This window comes from Rhinolophus hipposideros, assembly GCF_964194185.1.
Source record: "Rhinolophus hipposideros genome assembly, chromosome: 2".
Classification (NCBI taxonomy): Eukaryota; Metazoa; Chordata; class Mammalia; order Chiroptera; family Rhinolophidae; genus Rhinolophus; species Rhinolophus hipposideros.
This window is the reverse complement of record NC_138048.1, coordinates 30,389,896-30,402,229: the sequence shown is the minus strand read 5'-3', so window position 1 is coordinate 30,402,229 and position 12,334 is coordinate 30,389,896. Positions and strand designations below refer to the sequence as shown.

The following is a 12,334-nucleotide window of genomic DNA, read 5'->3' as shown; positions in this document are numbered from 1 at the left end:
GTTTCTGTGAGCCTTGGTTTTCTCGACTTGAGAATACAGAAAATAATACCAACCTCATAATGTTACAACTTCTGCAGTCCTGAGAGTCCATGAGAGGTGGCTATCCCAGAGTGTTCTAGTTCTGGGGTTAGTGAGCCAGGGAAGGGAGGATGAACTACATGAGTGCCTCATGCAATCTTGACATGTATTTTCATTTAATATTCACGACTAATAACTGTGGTGTTAGCATAGATAACAAACTGAAGTTCAAAGAAGTTCAAGGTTGAAATTTACTACATGTGGAATTTAATGTCATTAGTATTAAACTACCTCTTTCCCTCTCCCCATCTAGATGAACAGAAATAGTAATCTAATACTTTCAAACCTGAAATCTGAACATTTAAATCCCACTGAAACGACAGCCCTCAAATTTTTTTGTATCTGTAGAGATTTACAAATAGGTGGGAGGGGAGAAAGAGAGACTGTCATTAAGAACAAAGTTTTGAGCAAACTGTACTGGTTTATTTACAATTGTAATTTATAAACAATAACACAAACATCTTTACATTAATATTATGAAAAAAGCTGCCCATAGCTGAAATGAGGGAAAAATGAGACTTCCGGACATTTCTAAAGGGGGCATCAAGAAAAGGAAAAAATGCAATATAACAGTTGTAGGAAGTGTTATAAATATCAATTATTGCACCAGGTGCAATTTCATGCAAATGTCTTCAACCACTCAAGTAAACTGTTATTATTTAGATATTAGAATATTAAAATTTATTCAACTATGTTTCTTTTTATTCACTTGATTTCCATTAAGTAAATTAAAATAACTGGCTGTAAACAGGGTACATCTAAATATTTCTCCTATCAACACCTTAGAGATAATCCATTACATTTTAAGACATGGCAGATTGTAAGGATTTGCTGCTTGCCAAATAGATTTTACAAGAAGTCATTCCATGGCCTCAAATGTATTCCCAGATTTCTCTTACCTAATGTGTCTAATACAGACCTTGATAAAATAAATTGAGGAAGCTGTAAAATAAAGCAGATCACATTACAGTTTTGTTGTATTAAGAGAATAAAAATAGTTTCAAGCCACTAGAATTTTAGGAAGACAAGACAAAAACTGAAGAAGAGAAAGAAATTTCAGAAAGTGATGATAGAAACAACTGTAGTTGATATGGCTCTCTGATTATTTGGCTTTTATTTAAGTGGTATTAGTGTGGTCACAGGCCATAATCTCACTGAGGATAAATCAGTGTGTGCTCAACACCTGTTTTGAAATATCCTAAATCAAATATTCCATTTGTAGTAAGACCAATGACATTTTTACAGATACAATCTGTCCCCAAAATGTTAATTATAAACTTAACATACCTACCTACTTACTATAATGCTTTTAACTGCTCCTTAGAAACCATTAGGATGAAGTTTAGTATCTGAAGCACTTCCTGTTCAAATTATTAGCTAATGGTGCAAAGATGATTTGGAAATTGATGTTTCAACATTTCACTAGCTGGACTGAATTTCTGAGTTAGCTGGAATCTTCATTTTATTAAAAATATTTCACTATTTTTAAGAACAGAAAGAGGCTAATTATTAATCTATTGTAATACTTTTTAGTTTTTGATATTGCTCAGTGGGTAAAACTAAATGTAGCAATTAAAGGGGTCTCTTAAACTAATTCTATTTCTAATTTTCAGTGAAGACATTGCAAACGTGTATGTGTATGGTTATTTTTAAACCTGAAAGTGATGTGTGTGTTCCCTTAAAACAGCTCTTCAAAACAGAACTGTATTCTGCACCCTTAGTTCATAAGGGCACAGGGTCAGGTACTTCAGTCATTTAATAACTGACCTTTATAATTAACCATTTTACAAAAACAAAAATGCAAAAGAAAATATTACAAAATTTTTAACTGTCCAGGAGTGATTATAATAATTGATACTTTTTAGACCTGCTATTCAAGCATCCCTGTGAGCAAATGAATGGTCTGCAGTTAGTATTCAGTCAGAAAAGTATGTCCATGTTTCTCTTGGTTGCTTTAATTTCTTTTGAAATAATTTTCTTTTGTATTAACTTTCCAAAGCATCCAAAACTTTCATGATTTGTTGTTTTATGGCTTTGGTAGCATCTCCTGCATTTGGAATCAAATACCTATAGGAGAGAAAAAAGTACATATATATATATTAATATAGTGCTTTCCCTTCAGGACTCAGATGTCACTTCCAATGGGAAGCTTTCTCTGACCTACAAAACCAGCAGAAATGTCTTCCTATGTACTCCCAGTAACTTATATTAACATATACTCAAAAGCATATTTTGAAAGACAGAAAATCTAGATGTAAAAGAAAGGTGATTTCTCATAGAGTAGAGGAAGGTGGAAGGAACTGCAGGTCAGGAGTTAGGAGGGCTATATTTGGTTCTATCACAAGCTAGGTATAACGTTCTAGAAGTCATTCAACTCTTCTCGGCTTCACATTTTTATCTGTAAGATTAAAGATGGCTTAGTTTCGAGATCAGTGTGGTATATGGCCTTGTGCTAGTCTATAAACCCTTACTGGTCCATAATGACATAAGGAGGAGCTTATATCAGATTGTAAATTAACTACACCACTCAGCACACTGCTTAATTCACTGACACTTTTTCAAAACAAGAATTATTTGATGAAAGAAAATAAAAAGATTGCCTTACATTCTGAGACAAGCATCTTACTTGATTGCAAACCAGCATTTAGTGCAGCACTGGTATAGATTATTTTTAAAGACCCTTCTGTCAAAAAGTTTATTTAATTACCTATATGGAACTTACTGAAATCATGTGCTAATGGTTAAATCACATATGATTAAGGATTTGGAAGAAAAAGACAACAAAGAATATTAATAAAAGTTCTTCAAGTATCCTATCCCACTATCTATTCCTCAAAATAGAGAAACAAAATGCATTTAACAATAAACTAATATCAATAATTCAGATATCATCCTAAAAAAATCTTACCTTTCAATTGCCAAGATTTCTATTCCTGAAGCACTACTGTTTCCATACTTGAAGGTAATTAGTTCAGGATGTTTCTTTTTGGACGTAATTTTAACAACAGAATTTAGTGCTTGTCGAGACTGTATATAAGCCAATCCTTTCCGTGAAAGAATCTCCCTTAAACAGTACATATGTGTTGCAGTAACCAACAGATGGCTTACAAGGAAAAAAAGCATTAAGAAACAAAAAAATAGTTTTTAAAAGGTTATTAAAACAGCTGTTACTTCAACAGCCCCAATTATAAAAAAATGTTAAACTCCAGATGAAATTACTTTTGAGTTAAAAAATACATTGATAAACAAATAAGCTATCTAATAAAAACTTAATTTTCCCTTAGTTGTATGCAAAATTAATATTTTATTAACAGATAATCCTGTAACTGTTTAAAAGGAAAGGCATAACATTTTATAATAAAAAAGCATAATACAATTAGAAATCATTAAACTAATAAATAGATTTTTAGAATCTAGTCTATGTGGTATATGGAATATACTATCTTTTAGACTTTTAACAGTATTCTCTATATTCATAAAATATTCTCATTCAACACACCACAGCATATGTCTAGCATCAAAGACTACTATGCAACAGTTGGGCTGTCTCACGTATTTTAAAATATTCTGTAACTGGATCCTGAAGGCAAAATGGGCAGAGAATTATTAATCCTCCCACAAGTGCCTCAGCTCACTTTTTAGGTAGTGATAATATTCCTACACTTTTGAGTAATACAATAAGACAAATATCATACAAGTTCAGACTGTGGGACATTCTGCAGAACAACTGGCCTAGACTCAAAGGATTCATTCATCATGAAGAAAGGTGGGAAGCGGTGGTGAGGGGAGTCATACTTTGTACCCTGGGTGAGACTAAGTAGGTACAACAGGCAAATGCATTGTGTGTACAAACCGTAACTGGATCCTGGATCAGGGAGAAAAAACAAGGAGTATAAAAGACACTTCAGGGGCATTCTGAAAAACGTGAGCATGGTCTGCACGATGAATGATGTTAGGTTTTAAGGTTTTGAAAGATGTGATAACGCTACTCAAGTTGTGTAGGAGAATGCTCATCTTCCTGAAAGATGCCCGCTGAAGCACTCAGGGGTAGAATGTCGTATCTGTACGCTGCCTCTGCATGGTTTGACAAACGGGAAGTGCATGTGCATGTATTTATATACACACGTAAATAGAAAGATGAGGGAGAGTGAAAAGAAGTTAAAAGTCGGTGAATCTAAGAGAGGCTTATAACGGTGTGCGAGTTTTCAAAATAAAAAAATTACATAAAATGTTTTTAAAAATCAAGATATATAATACATATTGACAGAGGGAAATTATATCTTATTGTACGTGGATAAATAAAAGTTATTCTATTATTAAATTCCTTAAATTTAATTTTACTTCTGAAGAAGACATTTTAAAAGTACCTAGGAAACATGTGTCCATTTTCTTTCACTTCTTTACAAGGAAAATGATGCTTGATATCTGGCTTGTTTATCCAAGTCTGAATGTTTACAACCTCTTTTCTATCATCATCTGACATTGAAGAACTGTCAATTTCATCTATAAAGAATTTAAAGTGTTATAAGTGGGTAATAGCAACTTTAAAAATGATACATTTCTTAACAGCTTGAAAGGTTTTCCAATAAATAGTATTTTAAACATGAGTTGGAAAAAAAAATAGTTCTAGTCCTGCTACTGTATTTCCTTATAACACTAGTACTAATACAGAAATATTGTTATGAAAATCACTCTATACAGTAAGAAAGTCAAGTGCAAATATTGAGAATACGATTTTAAAAGGTTAAACTATCTGAGAAATTTAAACTTTTTTGACTTAGATAACATAACTATGATCTATGACTAGTTTGTAGAGAGATGGCTGAATTATCCAATAATAAGCACCCATCTTGAGGTCAAAGATGGTGAAGCCCTTTTTCTATTGCTGGTTCCTGATTTTAAGGAAAATAACAAAAAAAAATTCATCCTGGGATAAATAAGTAAAAACACTTTTTTTTTTTAATGAAAGAAATAGAAAACATTTTAAGTATTTTGTTCTCATTTAAGAAAGGGGAATTAACCATAGGGTTAATAATCGTAAGTGTTCTTCCCTTGGCTTTTTAAGAAATACTTCAAAATATAAAAAGACATAGTAAAAAAAGGAAATCTCATATATATACTTCCAGCTTAAATAAAGAAATGAAGCCCTCATGTATCTCTCCCGATCACATTTCCCTTCCTTCCCCATTAAAAAACAGAGATGATCTGAATTTGGTGTTATCAGTTCCATACTCGTCTTTACTTTCACCATATGTGAATATCCCTAATACATTGTTTTGTATTTTAAGTAAAATTTACATAAATAGATTATTCAATTGTATTCTTCTATAACTGCAAACCTACTCCCAACATTGTAAAATTTATCCATGCTGATACACATAGCTCGTTTTCTCATTTTCATTACTGTGCAATTTTCCATAGTGTAAATGTGTGTGTGTGTGTGTGTGTGTGTGTGTGTATGTAAATACATATTTTATTCATCCATTTGCCTCTCCCCTTTGTTAATGGAGAGTTGAGATATTTGGGGAGAGACAGTAACAGGAAGACGGCAGGGGTACGGGAAAAAAAGGAACATAAGAAACAATTAGAAAGAGCACACAGAAAATTGCATTTACCTCAACGCAAGTTTTCTGGAAAGTGATTTTTAAATATGTATTAAGCTAAGAATTTACCCTCTAGATGTATTTGCAAAAGTTCATCTACATATATATGTAATAAAAAATATCTGTTGCCATTTGAAACAAACTACCAGTGTCAATTGAGGGAAGGCTAATTAAATTATGCCATGCTTATATGACAGCGGTACATATATGGGCTGAGATGGAAAACATGCAACATGTATTACTAAGTGGAAAAAATAAAGTGAGATTTGCAAGTATTTTTTTCTCATTTTGTACATTCATATATTGTTTTATTTTTTTCTAACTCAATTCACATATTAATACTATGATTACTTAACCAGGGTAATCTGGGTAATGGGATTATGGACCAAAGAAATGTTATTTTTTAAATATAAAGACAACCAACCACACAGAGGATGACAAATTTCCCTGGCACAATATCACCACCTTGTGGCCTGTTAAGATATTGCGTCCAGTTTCAAAAAGCTCTTTTCAGACGTCTCAGTTTTGGAACTCCCTGAACTTCAGTCCTACAACTCTCAGTCTCCTAGGGAATGATCAAGGGGAATTAAATCCAACCCCATGGAATTAAATACTATCTCTACACTGATGATTCCCAGATAACCACCAGTTTAGACTTCTCTCCTCAGCTAAAGACGCCTATAATCAACTGCGTCCTCAATACTTCTGCTTGGATTTCTAATGGGCATAATTTAAGATGTCTAAAATCAACTCGTAATAAAAAACCACACACTCTACAATCTCCTCTACAGAATTTTACTGTACCATTTATTTTTTTAAAGCAGTTGTTCACTATTCCCAGAATAATCTCTATAATCACTCCTGGTACCTGAGGAAAGCAGTTTATATATTTAAGTGTATTACTACACCTGTATCGTATTCTTCTTCATCTCCAATGCTGAACACAGGCTTCACACCACGGTAAGGCTTGCCCACTCTGTCACTGCTGCTCACATGCCTACATTCAAAGAATTTTGGGGGGAAATCATCACTTAAGAAGTTACCAAAGATTTTCACCAAGTATTATTTGAACATTCAAACAAAATGTGAATGAATGTTCTTTGCCCACATACTACTCAGTCTTAGGATGGCTATGTTAAGGAAATTGAAACGAGATAAGGAAATATGTTAGCAAAAGTGGCTTGGTAGGATGAATACTTTCAAATCTGTAAAACTTAAATTTGAAACAATTTTAATATTCCTATTAAAATCAATGCTTCGATCTGTGTGGTCTTAGGAAAGTTATTTAGCCTCGCTGTGCTTCTGTTTCTTCATCTGTAAAATGGTAATAAAAATGCATCTACCATTCATGATTAATGTTAAGAATTAAGTCAGTTAATATTCTGCAAACTTCTTAAAACAATGCCTGGCATATAGAAAGTGCTACATACGTATTTGTTAGACAATATAGATTATGGAACCAAATATTCAAATTCTGGTAGGCGTGCTTAAGACTTCTCATATAGGTGCAAGTGTCTTAAGATTTTCGTCCCATTTTTTATTACTGCTACTTTTGTTTCAATAGAAATTAACATTCTATTTCTTTTACATAAGTGTAAATAAGCCGTGAAAATAAATCCGCCTTTCTTCTTCAAGTGGAAGAAGCATAAAGGACAGGTAAACTAAGCTGATTAGCTCTGCAGGAAGTATGACCTCTTTTTAATATAAAAATTTAATCTCATTACTTTTCAGGTAATCTCAAATAAACCAACAAGTAAAATTAAAATATTTTAACAAAAAACTGTTTCTGGGGAAAAAGCATTGCATTATTTGTAGGGTAAGGTTCAGTCAAGAATATCTACTATGAAGAAAAGCTATAGCTTTTTTTTCTTTGTCATGTATCAAGAGATAGTCCAAAGTTGGAAAAAAAAAATCAAGTTACATGTCTTTACTGAAGTCTTAGAATTCAATTTTTCCAGAAGATGGAGATCAAATATGTATTTTAAATAATTTCTTTATATATTTCATCAATAAAAACCTTATCACAACCTAATCTTGTTGAAATAGGTTTAAATGTTTACTTCTCCCAAAACAACATTACTCAATAGAAAACCAGTGAGAGTTGAGCGTATAACTAGATACTCCGGGAATTACGAGTATGAGTTAGGTTAATCAACACATAGCTTCAAGTTTAAGTTGAAATCATAAAATCATTTGATTTTGTTAAAATATATCTAATATAAATTATCCTGTAAATCATCAAATGATGCTTGCTATTATTCCAAAGCTTAACTTACATTCAAAGTATAACTAGATTTTCTTTTAAAATGTTCATAGGTATTGCTGTAATTGATATGCTAATTCAAACTGCAAAAAATTCTGAGAGTGTAAAAACTGTAAAACCATAAAGAAGTATTAAGTAAGTAAAGTTATTTTGCTCATCCTAATTTTAGATCTTTTCAAACTGATGGAATCTAATGACAAGCACCCCACCTTATTGGGGCAGAGAATAGATGGATTACATATTAACATGTTCACCATGACCTAATTTCTTTATGAAAACCAAAGGTAGAACTCCAGGACTGTGGTTCTTTGGAACCAATTTACATATCAACTCACCAACCGAAATACATATATCTTATTGAGAAAAATCTAAAAATATAAAATTACATAACAAAAAATTTGAACGAAGAACTGTGCCTTTTTTCAGGTACTATCATTTTGTCTACTGTTAGGACAAGAGATGGAAGTAAATGATCTCCAAAGCTAATACCCTATGAACTCTACATATTTGTTTCACCTTCCTCTGTATCAAAATAAAAGCTGCAGGCTGAAGTTCTTAGATTTAAATGTACTTGATTTTTCACCTGAGGAATGGGAGGTATAAAGCAGCATGCAAGAAAAAAAAGTGTTGTAATGATCAAAGCAAAAAACAAAAAGAAAAGGAGATCAGTATCACATAGTCCTAAAAGCAGAATGAGAAATGTTTAGCATTTCAAACAGCTACATGAAATTTTAGCCAAGACAGCATGAGGCTTATAGACAGCACGAAGCATGCTGAAGGAAAAGGATGGTCCAACAAAACTGCTCTACTCATTGGCTTACCGCTCTGTACATGTTCTGTCTGGCCAAGGAAGATTGAAAGACATTCTATAGCAAATTGAGGCAGAGGACAGAACAAAATGATTATAAAAAAACACAACAGCTTTAAAACAAAAATATAGTATAATCAGTTTTTCTAACCCAGAGCATACATTGTAAAGAAAATGTTTTGATCATCTCAAGTACAAAGAAAAATGAAAAAAAGCCAGTTTCAAGTGACTCCTTTACAGACAATAGTCTTTTCAATTTAGAGTTATCATTAGTTCATTTTAAAGTAAAATTAATGCATTTTAAAATACAATTTTAAATGTTCATGCTACAATATGTAGCAATAATAGTATTCTAATTCAGAATGTACTACCTAAAAGTACAAAGGTTAGGCTTTGGAGCAGACATATCTTTTAATGAGCAAAAAAGATCTTTCAGGCTTGATAAAACACTTCCCTATTATTTAGCAGTTGGCCATTTTAGTCAAGACATGATTTTTTGGATTGGTGAAAATAACCTATTATCTTCTTTACTATTTACGAAATGGGGAAAAAATTACTAAAAAAAAGACATATAGTATATGCCTGTATTTAGTTATTCAAGACAAATATTTCAACTTTTCTAGGATACTGCAAGTAAAACATGAGAGTGGAATTAAATACTATAACACATTTTCAAGATCAGGCTTGCTTAGAAAACAAATTCTGTACTGAATTATTAGGTTAGCTTTGAACTCTAGGAACAAGAAACATCAAATAGACTAACGTTTGGAGAAAAAAAAAAGTGTGCACTCACAGTTCCAGCAAGAAACAATATGACAGATATTCTTAAACTTATTGTTAGCTGTGTCCTTCATTTGAAATTCATGGGAAAACAGGGATTGCTTATATTCTGTGAACAAAATTCTATGAAGATCTGACCTCTTAAACTTAAGAAAATGGGTTTCTGCCTTTTTAGCACGACCAAATTATCTAGATTTTAAATCCCTGTAGCAGAAGAGGTACCTGCTGTGAGATATTGCTTTAAGACGATTTCTATCCATTTAATGTGTTGGAAACAGTACCATATGAAGTGTAACTAACACATATAATGGCATTTAAATATTATGAATGGCATGCAGGGGCAGAATCATTATTTGCAACTTATTCTGAGCAGTGGGAGAAAAGAAAGCAATCTGTAGACAAATTTTACAGCAATAAAGGACATCTCTGCAATTATACTGAAAACTAGAACCATCTAATAAAAAAAATGTACTTTATGATCCTTTTCTAGAACACATTCAACTAACATTTACTCTAAGATATTTTTCTTTAGTTTTAATTACTCATCATAAACTCATACCATATAAGAAACTCACCGGTCCACAGGAGTTGATGTATTCTCAATAAAACTGATCACTTTTTCCCTGACATTAACGGATTTTGTCTTCAAAGCAATAGTCATTTTATTTACTAATGATTTCATTCCTCTATCATTTGAGCCATTAGAACATTCACCCTGAAAAAAAATAAAAAGAACTTACTAAAGAACTGCTCTCCAAAAGATTGGCAGATACACTCCTCCTAAATGTTGTCTAGATGCTATGGACACAATTGTTTCCCTCCTCCTCCCCTAAATTCACTTGTTAAAGTCCAAACTCCCAATACATGTCAGAAAGTGACTGTATGCTAACCATCATGTGACCCTTCATCGAGTTGTAGTCTTTTTGCTGGTGGAAAGACTGCCTATCTGAAATTGATGGCTGCTGATTCATCAGGGTGACGATGGCTGAAGACTGGGGCTACTGTGGCAATTTCCTAAAATAAGACAACAATGAAGTTTGCCACATCGACTGACTCTCCTTTCATGAACAATTTCTCTGTAGCATGCGATGCTGTTTGAAAGCATTTTACCCACAGCAGAACTTCTTTCAAAATTGGAGTCAATCCTCTCAAACTCTGCCACTGGTTTATCAACCAAGTTTATATACTATTCTAAAACCTTTATTGTCATTTCAACAATCTGCAGAGCATCTTCACCAGTAGTAGATTCCATCTCAATAAACCACTTTCTTTGCTTATCCACAAGAAGCAACTCCTCATTCATTAGTTTTATGAGACTGCAGCAATTCAGTCATATCTTCAGGCTCCACTTCTAATTCTAGTTCTCTTGCTATTTCCCCAAAACATCTGCAAGTACTTCTTCCACTGAACTCTTGAACCCTTCAAAAGTTATCCATGAGAGTTGGAATCAGCTTCTTCCAAACTCCTGTTAATATTGACACAGTGGTACCTTGGTTTTCAAACGTAATCCGTTCCGGAAGACAGTTCGAGTTCTGAAACATTGAAAAACCGAGCCATGGTTTCCCCACAGAAAGTAATGCAAAATGGATTAATTCGTTCCAGGCCTTAAAAATCAACCCCTAAAACAGCAATTTAGCATGAATTTTACTATCTAATGATACCATAAATCCATAAAATTTACGGCGTTCGTAAACCGAAATGTTCGTCAACAGAGATGTTTGAAAACAGAGGTACTACTGTATTTTGATCTCTTCTCATGAATCACAAATGTTCTTAACGGCATCTAGAATGGTAAATACTTTCCCGGAGGTTTTCAAATTACTTTGCCCAGATTCATCAGAGGAATCACTATCTATGGCAGCTATAGCCTTATGAAGTGTATTTCTTTTTTAAAAAACATTTTTTATTAGTTTCAGGTGCACAAAACAATGTAATAGTTAGACATTTATCATTTATATCCCTCACACAGTGACAACCCCCCTCCCCCCATCCACTACCCCTCTGACATCACACAGAGCCATTACATTTCCACTGTCTCTATTCCTAATGCTGTACTCCGCTTCTTGTAACTATATGCATGTATAACAACTGTAGTTGATGTTCATTATTCTTCAGCTTCAGGTGTACAGTGCAGTGATCAGGCATCTACATCATCCCTGAGGTGGTCTCCCTAATGAGACAAGTGTCCATCGGATACCCTACAAAATCTTTACATTATTCATTAAATTCCCAAATTGACCTTTGTATCCCCGTGGCAATCCTGTGGTTACTGACTGTGCTTTCTAATCCCCTCACCTTCCCCCTTATCCCCACCCCCCCATCTAGCAACCCTCAGTTTTTCCTCTATGTTTCTAAGATTGTTTCTGATTTGTTCGTTCATTTATTCTTTCCTTTAGATTCCACATATAAGTGAGATCATATGGTATTTGTCTTTCTCAATAAACCACTTTCTTTGCTCTGGCTTATTTCACTTAACATAATGTTCTCTAGATCCATCCATATCGTTGCAAATGGTAACATTTCATTCTTCTTTATGGCTGCGTAATACTCCATTGTATAAATGTACCACAGTTTCTTAATCCAGTCATCTACCGATGGGCATTTTGGTTGTTTCCAGGTCTTGGCTATTATGTATAGTGCTGCAATAAACATAGGGGTGCATAAATTTTTTTGAATTAGAGTTTTGGATTTCTCTGGATAGATACCTAGGAGTGGAATTGCTGGGTCGTAAGATAGTTCCATTTTCAGATTTTTGAGATACCTCCATACTGCTTTCCATAGTGGCTGCACAATCTGCAATCC

At 33.3% G+C, this 12,334-nt stretch overlaps 1 protein-coding gene across 3 annotated transcripts in view; it reads right to left on the bottom strand.

Annotated features, from left to right (window-relative positions):
- Positions 1-257: 257 nt before the first annotated feature.
- The window catches only part of TBC1D23 (TBC1 domain family member 23), a 54,007-nt gene continuing 41,930 nt past the window's right edge, over positions 258-12,334 (bottom strand). The window contains exons 14-19 of one of the 3 annotated variants that reach the window (XM_081068711.1): positions 10,108-10,247; positions 8,766-8,810; positions 6,590-6,678; positions 4,446-4,581; positions 2,987-3,181; positions 258-2,145 (exon numbers count right to left, since the gene is read on the bottom strand). In XM_081068711.1, the coding sequence (XP_080924837.1) occupies positions 2,064-2,145; positions 2,987-3,181; positions 4,446-4,581; positions 6,590-6,678; positions 8,766-8,810; positions 10,108-10,247 (687 nt within the window). In that variant the 3' untranslated portion in view covers positions 258-2,063. The remainder of the gene's footprint in view (positions 2,146-2,986; positions 3,182-4,445; positions 4,582-6,589; positions 6,679-8,765; positions 8,811-10,107; positions 10,248-12,334) is intronic. The other 2 variants (XM_081068713.1, XM_081068712.1) reach the window with 2 other exon arrangements.